Source organism: Mobula hypostoma, chromosome 3, assembly GCF_963921235.1.
Source record: "Mobula hypostoma chromosome 3, sMobHyp1.1, whole genome shotgun sequence".
Classification (NCBI taxonomy): domain Eukaryota; kingdom Metazoa; phylum Chordata; class Chondrichthyes; order Myliobatiformes; family Myliobatidae; genus Mobula; species Mobula hypostoma.
In genome coordinates, this window is record NC_086099.1 from 180317253 (window position 1) to 180332726 (window position 15474).

General features: G+C 42.9%; 1 protein-coding gene across 1 annotated transcript in view; it reads left to right on the top strand.

Annotated features, from left to right (window-relative positions):
- Nucleotides 1-495: 495 nt before the first annotated feature.
- LOC134343764 (alpha-2,8-sialyltransferase 8F-like) overlaps nt 496-15474 on the top strand; it is a 31609-nt gene continuing 16630 nt past the window's right edge. The window contains exons 1-4 of the mRNA XM_063042504.1: nt 496-645; nt 768-1276; nt 6799-6885; nt 11585-11729. Of these exons, the coding sequence (XP_062898574.1) occupies nt 496-645; nt 768-1276; nt 6799-6885; nt 11585-11729 (891 nt within the window). The remainder of the gene's footprint in view (nt 646-767; nt 1277-6798; nt 6886-11584; nt 11730-15474) is intronic.

Sequence of the window (15474 nt, forward strand, 5' to 3'; positions counted from 1 at the left end):
CTGTGCTTGGCGTGTCTACCCCCAGCTCCCTCCTGCAGCCCAGGAAGAGCTTGCACTCCACACCGTTGCAAAGGTGCTGAGGCTGGAGCACTTTCAGCAGCGTGTTTGCCTGTCATCACCATCGTGGCTGGCCGAGGCGGCTGGCAGCGGTGGAGAGGACAGAAGCACTATTAGCTCCCGAAGGTGTTCCAGCGTCACCCTGCATGCCGCGAGCCTGGGCTTGTGTCACAAGGCAGAGGAGAAAACTGATGAGAAGAAGCCCATGAGGTCCCTCTGTGTGCCATGGAGCGATCTCTGCTACCGGTATGGTGAGGCAGGCCATGTGGCCCGGAACTGCCCTATACCAGCCCCACTCCACAGCCCAGTGCAGCCATCGGGATATGTCAAGGGGCAGCACTGTCCAAGAACTCCAGCAGAATTCCTCCATTGTTGCCTCCCTAAGTGAGCTGTTTGGGTAAAGAACGAGGCCTAAACGTGGACTGTGTTGTGGGGGACATGAATGTCGTGCATTGCTGGGCACTGGGTCAATCATCTTCATCATCTGCCTCCAGCATGGAGCAGCCATCTCCACCTGGGTGGACAACAACGGCAATCGAGCTGACTACAGTCACCAGCAATTGCGGCGGTGAGAGGGAAGAGATGGCTGTACATTGCAATGGGGGAAAAGCAGAGTGGAGCACAAGGTATGGCTAGCAAACACCCGGGAGTCCTGCATCATTGACTTGGACATACTGTGCTGCTGGGGGGCCCGTGTGGATGTGCTGTAGGCGACACGCTACCTCAGTGCTGAAGCCGTGGCTCTCCAGCAGGGCTGCTTCAAAAAGCGGACCCAACAGGGGCAGCAACAACCACCACGGATCTCCCAGCAACCCGCAGCAGTGCAGAACATCCCGCAGTGGCCCAACGCAACAAAGCGGAACCAAGGGCAGGCGGTGGTGGTGGCACTTCAGGTGACAGCTGGCAGTGAGGTAGAACTCCGCACCGTAGACCAGCAGCTGAGCGATCCTGTGCTGGCCTGGGAGAGGGGATGGCTGAGCATGGGATGGTGGCTGAGGTGGTGGGAGGTCTCGGCCCCGGATCCAGAGACCAGTGGGGCACGCGGGATGTGCGCGACGGGCTGCTGTTCTGGTGGTGGCAGTTTCTCGATGGCAACAGACATCTCTTGCAGCTGGCTGTCTCTTGGAGAGCTGCAGTCAGTGCATGGGCTGGTGGCGGCCAGACATTTCAGGGTGACAAAGACATCGGGCAGGCTGCATGAACGCTTCTATTGGTCTGGGTACAGGCATGACGTGGAGCTGTTTGTGCACTGCTGCAATGATTGCACGTCCCAGAGGGGGCTGGCCCACCAGTCTGGGGTGCCAGTGGGGCAGAACCTGGTGGGGGCCCCAGTATGGGTCTACTGCCCCTTCTGGGAGAAAGGACTATCCCCCAAGCTTAGAAGTCACTGGAAGCGTCCAGGAGAGGTGCTCGACTGCATCTCCAATGTGTTACACAGGGTGCAGTTACCTGAGTGTTAGAAGGCAGTTGTGTGCACTGGGATCAATTGGCACTGTATAGGCCCTCGACCACCACCGACCGAGCAAAGCTGAAGGAAGGATGTGACACTCCAGCTGTCCTGCCTCTTGCCTCACCAAATAATGCCTCCGTTGGGTGAGCTACAGACACCCCATAGCACCCCAGGCAGCAGTGTCGGCGACCACCAGGACTTAGAAACTTTGTTGTGAACTCTGGGGTAGCTGGGGACATATGACCCTTCTGGTGGGGAGAGTGTGGTCGACTGCCCACCCTAACATTCCTAATGAGCAGTGCTATTTATGCAGAGACTTATGGAGAAGAGGAGTTCAGTGGGTCATACCGTTCCGGCTGACCGGAAGTGCACTGAGAGCGGTAAGCGTAAAGGAGTTGGGTGCTTACTGATCTGGTTAACAACAGATGGTGCAATCCGGGTCATATTACGAGCGAGGAATGAGTTTGCAGACTGGATATTGATCTTTTTACTGTTGGACTTCGGCCACATTCCACCGTGATACAACACTTGGCGGCATGGGAGGTCGTTCCTGCCTGTGGCCATCAAACGTGCAGCTCCTCCCATGGAGGGTCAGACACCCTGAGCCAATAGACTGGTCCTGGACTTATTTTCCATCTGGCATAGTTTGCATTTTGTTGTTCGATTGTTGGTGGTTTTTTGTATTGCTATATTTACGCTCTATTCTTGGTTGGTGCAGCTGTAACAAAAACAAAATTCCCTCAGGATTAATAAAGTATATCTATCTATCTATCTACTTATTGTTCTTGCATTAAAATGCTTTCATGGGATTATGGTTGGGTGTTCAAGTTCATTTATTGTTACATTTTAGCTCAGATTATACAGTTATTCACATGTGTCTTTGTGGGTCACACTGACTGCAACCAGGATGTGTAATAATCACCTCCCCCATCTGTATGTGACTGAGTGGTTTCTCTCCTGGGTCACAGCTCCCGGTCTGTTTTTGTGTTTATCACAATAAAAGTGATGGTTGAGTTAAAGGAGCTTCGTCATCTGTCATTATGGACCAAATGCTTGCCACATTATACTTAAAGAAATTCAGTTTTTTTTCTATACTTATCATGTTTTTCATAGTTCTGCTACCATAAAGTCAACAAATTTCACAACGTATGCCAGAGGTGTTAAATTTGATTCTGATTGTGATAGACAAAGCAGAATCAGAGGATGTTGTTCACTTGGATTTTCAGAGGGCCTTTGAAAAGGTGCTGCACATGAGGCTGCTTAACAAGATCAGAGCCTGTGGTTTTACAGGAAAGATACTTGCATGGATAGAGCATCGGCTTGTTGGATGGAGGCAAAATGTGGAAATAAAGGATGCTTTTTCTGATTGGCTGCCAGTGACTAGTGGTATTCTGAAGCAGTCAGTGTTGTGACTGATACTTTTTATGTTATACATCAATGCTCTGGATGACAGAATTGGTGGCTTTGTGGTCACATTTGTGGGCAATACAAAGATAGTTGGGGGCAGGTAGTACTGGGGATGTAGGAGGCAGCAGAAGGATTTAGACAGATTAGGAGAATGGGCAAAGAATTGGCAGATGGAATCAAGTGTCAGGAAGTGTATGGGCTTCGATTTTGTTAGAAGGAATAAAAGTGTAGACTATTTTTTAAAAGGAGAAAATTCAAATATCTGTGGTGCAAAGAGACTTGGCTGGATTTCCAAAAGGTTAACTTGCTGGTTTGGTCAGTGGTGAGGAAAGCAAATATAATGTGAGCATTCATTGCAATAAGACTGGACTATAGAGCAAGGATGTAATGCTGAGGCTTTATAAGGCAATGGTCAGGCAGCATTTGGAGTATTGTCAGCAGTTTTGGGCCTCTGATGAAAGAAAGGATGTGCTGACATTTGAAAAGGTTCTGAAGAATTTGAAGAAATTATTCCAGAAGTGAAAGGGCTGTCCTATGAGTGTTTGATGGCTCTGGGCCTGTACTCACTGGAGTTCTGAAAAATGAAGGGGGCGTGTGGTGTCTGAATGAAATCTATTGAATGTTGAAAGGCTCAGATAAAGTTGGTGGGATGTTCATTTAGAATGGAGATGAGGAATTTCATTAGCCAGGGGGTGGTGAATAAATGGAATGTGTTGTCATAGGTGGCTGTGGAGACCAAGTCACTGGGTATATTTAAAGTAAAGGTTGATCAGTTGGGACATGAAAGGTCATAGAGATAAGGTGATTGAATGGGGTTGAGAGAGTAATGGATCAATCATGATGAAAGTATAGGAGAAGCCTCGATGGGTTGAATGGCCTAATTATGCTCCTATGCTTATGGTCTTATGGAGAGTCAGTGAGTGTTGTTTACTTGGATTTTTAGAAAGCCTTTGACAAGCTGCCGCACATGAACCTGCTTAACAAGATGAGTGTTTGTGGAATTACAGTAAATATCCCAGCATGGACAGAAGATTGGCTGACTGCAAGGTAGCAAAGAGCGGTGTTCCACAGGGAATGGTAATGGGACCACATCTGTTCACATTATATGTCAATATTATTTTTTTGACAGAATTGATGGCTTTGTGGCCAAGTCTAAAGATGATACGAAGATTGGTGGAGGGGCAAGTAGTTTTTGTAGGTACAAGGAATCTGTAGAAAGACGTGGACAGACTTAGACAAAAAGTGGCAGATGGAATATAATACAGGAAAATATATAGTCATGCACTTTGCTAGAGCGATTCAGTAAACTATTTACTAAACAGGGAGAAAATTCAAAAATCAGAGATGAAAAAGGACTTGAGAGTTATCGTGCAGGATTCCCTAAAGTTTAACTTGCAGGTTCACTCTGTGGTAAGGAACATAAATGCAATGTTCGCATTCATTTTGAGAGAACTAGAATATAAGAGCAAGGATGTGATGCTGAGGCTTAATAAGGCTTTGGTCAGACTGCGCTTGGAGTTTTAGGCTCCTTATCTAAGCAAAGGTTGCTTTCATTGGAGTGTGTCTGGAGAAGGTTCATGATAATGATTACTCTATTGAAAGGGTTAATGTATGAGGAGTGTTTGTTGGCTCTGGGCCTGTATTCACTAAATTTAGAAGAATGAGGGAATCTCATTGAAACATATTGAATATTGAAAGACCCAGATAGAGTGGATGTGAAGGGGTTGTTTCCTGTATTGGGTTAGTCTAGGACCAGAGGGCAGAGCTTCAGAATAGAGGGACGTTCATTTCAATAGGTGGAATTTCTTTAGACAGAAGATTGTGTGTCTGTAGAATTCATTGCCACAGATGGCTGCGGAACTCAAATCATTGAGTGTATTTAAAGAAGAGGTTGATAGGTGCTTGATTAGTCAGGGCATCAAGGTCACAGGCAAAGGCAGAATTGAGTTGTGAGGGAAAATGAATCAGCCATGATGGAATGGTGGAGAGACTCGATGAGCCAAATGGCCTTATTCTGCTCCTATTTTTATAGTCTTTTGGAAGTCAGCCAGTTTGCTGTTTTGACCATTATGCTAAAAGCTATTTTGATGGGAAATGCTACCTGCATTTTGTCGTCTGATGAATGAACTTCACTCCAGTAATAAGTTGGACATTTCCAAAGTTGTTGGACATGAATTTACACTTGGTATGACCATAGTTGTGCAACACACACATAATGCCTGAGCAGCTCAGCAAATCAGGCAGCCTCTATAAAGGGGAATAAGCCGTCAATGTTTTGGGCCAAGACCCTTCAGCAGGACCATGATTGTTACTTGTTGTTGAGATTTGTAACTATTATTGACAGACAACTACAAGTTTTAGTGAAGAAAATAGATTTAAGCAGACAGATTTACAATAGACGAATGTGTCATTGTGTTGTTTCATTACTCCCCGAGTTTCTTTTGGTTTTGAGCAAAGTCCATTGCTATCTGTTCCTAGATATGGACAATTCCTTCTGTGAGATACTGTTTATCTCACTGCCTGATTTTTTTTTAAGTTCATAAAGTCATTTTGTCTTTTCACGTCATTGTGAAATTTGAAGCTTGGTCACAAAACTGCCTTCGTGGTACAGTTACCTGACTTATTTGATGCTGTAATTATTTGAGTTAAGTACCGGCTCTTTCTCCAGGTCTGATTGCCCTCTCAGCCTATCCGAGAGTGGTGGTTACTATATGATTAGTGTAAATGTGTGCTTGATAGTTGACATGGATTCAATAATCAAAATTGTAGGAACAGTTTTCCCATTGTTACGTACCCGTAATGGTTTAAAATGAACCAGCAGCAATAGACCACGCCTGGAGTCTGGTTTTGATGTTAAAACGATCATTATTAGTATCTACTTAATATAGCAACTTAAACAAGAATAATCAAAAGTTAGCGGTGTTATGAGTATACAAATGAGTAAATATAACTCCCAAACTATTGAGCTCCGGGGGCACCAGGCTTAAAATCTTGAGATGGTAAGGTATAAAAGATCAGTTCATCCACAGATTAAAGGATATGAGAGAGATATTTGTAATCCAAGGTGAATGTCGAGAGAAGCCTTTATATCGTATTCCACAGGTTCCACGGTGGAAAACAGGGTAACAATCGCCATAGGTTTTACCCATCATCGTTCCAAATCCACTTACAAACTATCACCAATAGTAGCTTATCACAGGGGTACTGTCTTCAAAAGGAACTACCACCCAGGCAAGGGTTAACACATGGGTAGATTCCACAAGGTTGCCCCAATCACACAACGTGATAGCCACTTATCGATGTGCTGGATCAATACTCAACCCACCCTTGTGGGCACTCGGAACTTCCAACCAGTGACCCCTTAGTTACCAGCTTCCTTCCATTGTCTGACTCCATTGCGACAGACCATGTGTGAGTGAGTGTCCTTGCTTAAATCAAAACAAGCTGCAGAGTCCCATGGCTCTGCCCCTCTCTCTCTCTTAGTAAGAATCAAACAGGAGCCAAGAAAGTCGGCGGCTGACGTCACTCAGGCACTCTGTCTTAAAAATGACAGGCCACAGCAAGATAAACCGAGGGGTTCATCACACCATCTAGAGCTCAGTGAAGAACAGTCAGTGAGATGTCTGCACTTTATTAGAGGTGCCCTCACTGAAATCTGCCAACTACTCCAGCGAATGTTCCTCCCCTATATGTGGTGCAGGCTGGCTTCAACTAGTTAATCAATTAATTTTCTTCATTTATTTATTTAGCAACACACTTGACCTAAGTAGTCCCAGTCTTAAAATCTGACTATTGAGATGTACTTTTACTGTGTTTGCCTGTCGCTTATATCATGAGAATCTGCAAACCTTTCAACTCTACATCATTTGATTTTATGCTCTTAGGTTTACTGAGGATGATTTTATTAAACTGTTCAAGCAACTTCAGGATTGCAAATGGGTGAAGAACATAGAAGAACAGAAGAATTTGAGGTAATTTGCAAAGTTTAGTATTGCTGAAGTATAACTGAACTGCATCTAAAACTGAACTGTTCCTCTAAAACTTTCTGACCCATGTACCTGAAAATGTCTCTGTAATTATTCCCACCACTTCCTCTGGCAACCACTCTCAGAGTGGAAAATCTTGTTTTTCAGCATCCCTTTAAATATTTCTCCTTTCATCATAAACTGATGTCCTTTAGTTTAAGGCTATGGCCATCCACCTTACCAATGCTTCACATCATTTTATAAACTTTCATAAGGTCACCCCTCAACCTCCTTCGTTTCAGGAAAAATAGGGAATGGATGTGTGGAATGATACATTAATCATCCAGTGTTTGTCTATGAGTTACTACAAGACCATTGTCCACGTGTCTTACAAACAATATTATGTGATGCTTCTTTTAATGAAGGTTAACCCTTTAGAACTGAGTTCGGCGGGATCTTTTCATCCAGGAGTTGGTGAATCTGTGGAACATCTTGTCACAGTGGGCTATGGAGGCCAAGTCAAAGTTTGTATTGAAGGTAGAGATTAATGGATTCTTGATTAGTAATGGATTATGGTTTACAGGGAGAAAGCGGGAAAAAGGGGTTGAAAATGGGAGACCTTCAAAACCAAATTTTGAGAGTACAAAACTTATATGTGCCTGTCACAATAAAAAACAAGGATAACAGGTTTAGGGAACCTTGGTTTCAAGAGAGATTGAGGACCTGTTTAAGAAAAAAGCAGGTGCATCGCAGGTATAGGCAGGTGGGAGCAAATGAGGAACTTGAGTAATATAAGAAATGTAAGAGAATAATTAAGAAAGAAATCAGAAAGCTAAAATAATGCATGAAGTTGCTCTAGCAGCCATGATGAAGGAGAATCCTAAGGGATTCAAAGTATACTGTATGTTAAGAGCAAAAGAATTGCAAGGGACAAAATTAGTTCACTGGCAGATCAGAAAGGTAATTTATGCTGGAGAGAAAGAGATGTGGGAGATCTTAGATTGATTTCTTGCATCTGTATTGTTACAAAAACCACCCCTTGTTATAATAATCAAGGAGGCACAGTGAGAATCTGTAACTACCAACAAATACCTTTATTGTCTCAACGGAAGAACATGTGAACTTACACAAACGAATATCTGTGTGCAGACCTACTAAGTATTCCTGTCCTTCCATGAACAGTCAAAGAATAGAAAGGGTAATACCAGTTAAAAGAATTCTTTGCTGCTGACCATATGTTCCTCGTAGTCCCGTCTCGAATCTCCATGTCCTTGGAGCACCTCACATCCACGATGTTGAATCTCCTACAGTGCCATCTCTATCTTTTATCAGAAAATCTCTGCTTTTCATTCCTTACCAGTTGAAATGTTACATTCCAGTGTCATTGGCTATAGGTCATGTGTCTGACCTTTAACACCTTTCTATTGGCTCAGCACCAAGCCAGCATCCATTTATTGCCCTCTTCCCAGCAAGCAGCAATCGGTAATTCATGGCTCTTTCTTCTCAATCAGCAAACAGATTGAAGCACGCAGGGTAAATACAGACCCCAAGACTCAAAAACCTGCATGTTATATCCAACTAAAGAACACCTCACTTGTTAATTGGAAATTATCCCCAGTTCGGCACATTACCTGGAGCATAATTGTGTCAACTTTAAAACAGTGATCAAGCCAAGAGACTTCAGCTCACAAAAGGGAGACACAGAGCTCCTTCATAAAATGGCAGCTTTTATCTCCTTCCTAATGGCAAGACCAAAGGTAAAGGCCCATTTGCTTCTGCTGTGCTTGAATCATTTAAACTTACTGATTTGTAGACTGTAGTTCTTTCTGGCTAACAGTATTTCCTCGGGAGCTTGACACAGACAAAGTAGCAGCGCAGTCATGGACCCGATGCAGATTACAGAAGAGGAGATGTTTGCTGTCTTGAGGCAATCAGGATGGACAGATCCCCAGGGCCTGAGAAGGTGTTCCCTTGGACCCTGTGGAGGCAAGTCCAAAAATTGCAGGGGTCCTTAGAGAGATATTTAAATCAACCTTCACAACAGATGTGATTCCGGAGGATTGGACAATAGCTAGACCATATATATGAGTATTTGCATAGACAGTTCGAGAGTGTCAGGGGGCAGAAGTGTGTGTGGATGACATTACTAGGGAAAAGGTTCTTGGGAAACCGAAAGGTCTAAAGATAGGTAAGTCACCTGCACCAGATAGTATATCCCAAGAGTTCTGAAAGTGGTGGCCGAAGAGATTGTGGAGGCACTGGTAATGATCTTTCAAGAATCAATTGATCTTGGCATGGTTCCAGAGGAATGGAAAATTACAGATGTTACTCCACTCTTCAAGAAAGGAGAGAGGCAGAAAAAAAGAAATTGTAGGCCAGTTAATCTGATCTTAGTGGTTGGGAAGATTCTGGAGTCAATTGTTAAAGATGTGGTTTCGGTGTACTTGGAGGCACATTATAAAATAGGCCGCAGTCAGCATGGTTTCCTTAAGGGAAAATCTTGCCTGACAAATGCTTTGGAATTCTTTGAAGAATAACCATGACAAAGGAGAATTGGTGGATGTTGTGTACTTGGATTTTCAGAAGGCCTTTGACAAGGTAACACATATGAGGCTGTTTAACAAGTTAAGAGCCCATGATATTAGGGAATGAACCTCGCATGGACAGAGCATTGGCTAATTGGGAGGAGGAAAATAGGAGGCAGTAAAGGGAACCTTTTCTGTCTGGCTGCCAGTGACTCGTTGTGTTCCACATGTGTCTGTGTTGGGACACCTTCTTTTTGCATTATATGTCAATGATTTGGATGACAGTATTGCTGGCTTTGTGGCAAATTTGTGGATGATACAAAGATAGATGGAGGGGCAGGAAGCAGAGAGGCTACAGAAGGACTTTTACAGATTAGAAAAATGGGCATCAAGTAGCAGATAGATTACAGCGTCGGGAAGTGTATGGTCATGCACTTTGGCAGAAGATATAAAAGCATAGACTGTTTCCTAAGTTGAGAGAAAATTCAAAACATCTGAAGTACAAAGGGACTTGGAAGTCCTTGTGTAAGATCCCCTAAAGGTTAATATGCAGGTTCAGCCATGTGATGTTAATGTTCATTGCGAGAGGACTAGGATATAAAAGCAAGAATGCAATGTTGAAGCACTGATTAGGCCTCACTTGGAGTATTGCGAGCAGTATTTGGGCCCTTATCTAAGAAGGAATGTGCTGGCATTGCAGAGGGTTCAAGGGAGGTTCAGGAAAATGATTTCAGGATTGAGAGGCTTGTCATTTGAGGAGTGTTTGACGGTTCTGGGCCTTGACTCACTGCAATTCAGAAGAATGAGGGATGATCTTATTGAAACCTATCGAATGTTGAAAGAACTCCATTGAGTCTATGTGGAGAGGATATTTCCTATGGTGAGGGAGTCTAAGACCAAAGGCCATAGTCTCAGAATAGAGTAGAGTTCGGTTAGAAAAAAAGATGAGGTATTTCTTTAGCCAGGGAGTGGTGAATCTGTGGAATTCATTACCACAGACAGCTGTGGAGGCCAAGTCACTGGGTGTATTTAAGGCAGAGGTTGATAGATTCTTGATTAGTCAGGGCATGAAGGGATATGGGGAGAAAGCAGGACGTTGGGGCTGAGACGCAAAATGGGTCAGCCATGATGATATGGCAGAGCAGACTCAATGGGCAAATGGCCGAATACTGCTCATATATCTTATGGATTTATGGGATTGATTTGGGATAGTCAGCATGGCTTTGTGCATGGTAGGTCATGTCCAAACAATCATAGAGGGATCTTTGTGGCAGTTACCAGGAAAGTTGATGAAGGAAGGCAGTGGACTTCAGCAAGGCATTTGACAATGTCCTGCACATGAGGTTAGTCAAGAGATTCAGTCACTTGGCATTCAAGATGAGCTGTAAATTGGACTAGACATTGACTTTGTGGGAGAAGGCAGAGAGTGATAGTATATGGTTGCCTCTCTGACTGGAGGCCTGTGACTAATGAAGTGTCCCAGGGATCGGTGCTGGGTCCATTATTGTTTGTCATCTTTATCAATGATCTGGATGATAATGTGGTTAACCGGATCAGCAGATCTGTGGATGACATCAAGACTGGGGGCAAAATGAACAGCAAGAAAGAGTATCAAAGTTTGCAGCAGGATCTGGACCAGCTGGGAGAATGGATTGAAAAACATCAGATAGGATTTAAAGCAGACAAGTATGAGGTGTGGCAGTTTGGGAGGACCAACCAGGATAGGTCTTACCACTGAGCAGTAGGACAGTGAGAGATGCGGTAAAACCATGTTCCCGCACACATAGTGTTTGTTGCCACGTAGCTGAAACTTTCTTTTATATAATGTTTTATTAAAATGCTGTGCAGTTTTCAGACCATGTGAAAATGTTTCTGCTCAGAGCGATGGTTGGTCTGCGCAGCTGTAAAAAAGAAAGTCGAGGCATTAGATATGGGTCTAACGATTAGTAGAAACAGGCATCATGGATGCTATAGATGGAATAAATGGTCCCGAGTACATCTTCCCTGAGGAGAAAAGTATAGAACTAGAGGGCACAGGTTCAAGGTGAGAGGAAAGGCATTGGAATGAGAACTGAGGGATAGTTTTACACAGAGTGATGAATGGTTGGCTTGGGTGAGGTTGGTCAAGAGGGTCTGGTTCTGTGCTGTTTGCTTCTGTGATTCAATGTTTTCTCTTCCAGGTCACAGCTGCAAAAGTGCTGCAATGCAAGTCAAAATTTTATTGTCACTCAGGACAATTCACCATTGGGAACAAATATCAGTTATAGTGCAGAACCTCGAAGAATTTTTAGAATTACAGAAGATGTTGTCAATCTACTTCCTAAGGTAGGTGATAATTTACTCAAGTATGCATGAATTAAGAGTCAGTGTAAGATGCGCCGCATTTTTTAAAATCTTGTATACTGCAGAGGGCTCACAACTCCATAGTTCATTTTTCCAATTTACCAACCATTCCACTTCTCACAGCATTTTCCACAAATGCTGGAGATGAATCTCTTGCTCTCTACCTCATCCTTTCCCACCATCCATGGATCCTAACAATCCTTAAATGTGAAGCAACAATTAATTTGTATTTCTTCGAGTTGAACTTATTCCATTTGGTGCTGCTGTTGTGGAGAAATCAAATGCAGACTGTGGAACTTCTACATTGTTCCAATGATGCCTAATGTAAGTTTGAGAACGGGCATCTCATTTTCCAATTAAGGATATCACAATCCTTGGGACTTAGTGCTGAGCTTAACAGTTCCAGGTGACTTTTATGAAGATGTACCTGTGACTTTATTTCAACATTTTATGTTTCATTTTGTCTCTATGGTATTTTTCTTCCAATTTTTAAATGCCAATTTTTGAGATGATTGTTGCCTTGACAAATTTAGTCTTATCACAGATAATTCCTTTGGTTAAAATTGTAGAGCTGTTGGAAATCTGAAATTAAGACAGAAAGTACTGGAAACAGTAGTCAGCATCTGTGGAAAGAAAGTCAGTTACTAATTATCTTCTCACTTTTCCTGTTCTGATCAAGGGTTCTTAGTTAGAAACACTGACTCTTTTCACTTTACACTGGTTCTGCGTGACCTGCCAAACACTTTCATCCCAGAAATGGGTCCCTTATCCCAAGGACCATGCTGAGAAATCTCCTGCAGACACTCTCCAATACTTGCATTTTCTTTCTAGAATGTGTTGACCCACATCCACAGGACCCTCTGCCCCTGTATCCCTTTAAGAATGTTATTCTTTCTTCCTACAAAAAAGGCTTCACCTTAAATTTCTCTACACTAAACTTTATTTGCAACTTTAAATCGAGGGCTTCACATAGTTTTGTCTGAAATATCTAATTTAAATTCCTGTCAATACATGAGGCATGAGCCTAGCCTGGCCAAGCTTTCCTCAAAAAGCAACAAGCTCTCCCTGTGGTATTAGTTCAATGACCTTAACCGGTTCAAATACATTAACTTCCTGCTTTAAATATGTTGTATGCAATACTGCAGATATGTCCTCCCTAATTTATTTATTAGAGTTATCAGGAAATAAATAATGAAATTGTTAGCTGGTCAACTATCTTTATTCCAATCTGTTATGTTCTGTGTTAGGTGCTTTTATTGTGGCACTAACTTTTGATGCAGTTTTATCTCATACGTACATATAGCATTTCAGCTCAATATCTTGGTTCACCAAGAAAGAGTGGGTTCATGAAACAACAGGAATAGTGTTTAAACATCTGGAATGTAATTTAAAATTATGACTATTGCATGAAAATTGAATCAAACAACTAGTTCAGATGCTAGCAGAGAAGGAGAAGAGTGTTGTACACAGTGGCAGACCAGAAGCAGTGGAAAACCTAGCTTTAGATCAAAGAAAGATATGCAATGTCTCATGTTTATGGCTACTTCTACTGTTAATGAGTATTTTTATCTTAGAAGTATTAAATGGCAGCTACTGAAACACTGCTGTATGGAAAGGAATCCTTACCTATCATTGGAGTCATTCATGAATTAACATCTTGGGTAGGCAAATGTTCATCTTGTAGCAGACAGGGTCAGTGAGAAAGGGAAGGCTATCCTAGTGTCAGCTACTGTCTTACGGTTACTGTAACCACATAAACTTAAAGTATTTTATCATAGAATATAGTTTGTTTTCCATTTAGCAAAATCATTTGGCAGCACTAATGCACAGCTCTTGGCAATTCAAGTTCTGGTTAATTCAAATGGAGGTAGGCAAAGGATACTCCAGTTCTAGATGATCGGAGTAGATATCTGGTCAGTGGTGAACAGTATGAGCAGTATTATGTTGATATCGGGAAATTCCGTGATGCAAATGCCATGGAATGTCAAGAGAGCACGAAAACGTAACCAAAGAACCAGAAATTGGTTGTTTGACCCTCTGAGGCAGCACCACTACTCATCATGGCAAACCTTCTTCCTCAGCTCCATTCTCACACCTTTCCCCATATCTGTTAATATTCAGAAATCTATTCTTTTGTGTGAAGTTGACGACTGAGGCTCCATAGCCCTAGACAATGATAAACAATCAGCAGATGAAAACATTTCTACTCATCTTAGTCCTAAGATTAATATTTGATTACTCAGCCAGTGGAAATGGCCTCACTCCATCCAGCCTGTCTTGTCCTGCAGGAATACTTCAGTCTTCAAATAATTCTTCTCTCATTCTTTTAATCTCTGGAGAAAAACAAGCTGAATCTGTGCAATCACTCCTCATACAGCAACAAGAAAATTAAGTTCGATGAATATTAACTGCACACCCTCCAGAGCAAGTACATCCCTTTTAAAGGTATGTTACTAAAACTGTAAATGATATTCCAGATGAGGAATCAGCAAAGCCCTTTATAAATGTAGTAAGATAACATTGCTCCTGTGCTCAAATTTCCTAGTAATAAAGACCAGCATACAATTTGCTTTTCAAATTGGTTGCTGTATCTTCACATTAACTTTTAATAGCGTGTGTACAAGGACACCAAGGTACCTTTAAAGATAATCATTTCCAAATAGGTCACTGTTTTGTGTTCTGTGTGTCAAGGTGGATGATTTCACATATCTCCTTATTCCATCTGCCATGTTTTCACCCACATGCTTGTTCATGTTAATTTTCTAAAACAGAATGTTTCTAGTCCAACAAGTTCTCCATGTGGCAAGTGTAAATATCAAGGATCATTAGTAGTACCTGTGACGACAGACCAAATTATCAGAAGATTGGTGCCGATGAGAGGACAATGGGGGAACATTCAGAAATGTTAATGAGAGACGAGAGGGATTAACGAAAAGGAGACACAGTTCCGAGTATTGTCAGAGACCGGTGGCTTTGAACCCTGAACTGTTTGAAGTTTGATGGACAGGCGATACCCCAGCAGGGGGATAAAAAGGGACAGGTTCGCTAAGGCAACAGACACACGACACCACGAGGTAACGACACCCTGGAAGCGGTGTGCCCCTACAAGTTGGTGGGAGGTTTGGAGGTCTGGTCGCGGGACCAGCCATAGACGCAGAGGGTGGAAAGATACGGTCGGGCGGGAACCCGGTGTGTGTGTCCGCCCTTGCCTGGGTGCCGGGTTCACCGCAGAAGAACGATCGTATCTGGAACGGAGGGGTCACAGTCGGTGACCTCAGAAGACATAACAAAGGGCTCGCCCGAAAGCTAACTGCGAGGAATATCGAAGGTCTGTTTGGAATCCGATTTGCATATTCATTCGTTCTCTCTCTCTCTCTCTCCAACGGCACAACAGCGATTACTGCGAACTGAACTGAACTAAATTGAACTGAACTTTGCGTCACTTGAAACTGATCATTTACCCCTAGACTGCGATAGAGCTTGATTGATCCTATTATCATAGTTCTGTGTAGATGTGTGTTTATTCATTGCTAACCTGTTGCATTTATATCCTTATTATTAGAGTATTGTGTTGCTTATTTCTTTAATAAAACTTTCTTAGTTCCAGTAATCTGGACTCCAACTAAGTGGTCCATTTCTGCTGGTTTGGCAACCCAGTTACGGGGTACGTAACATAAGTGGGGTTCTTGTCTGCGATTTCGAACACTAAATTTGGGACGGGGTAAAT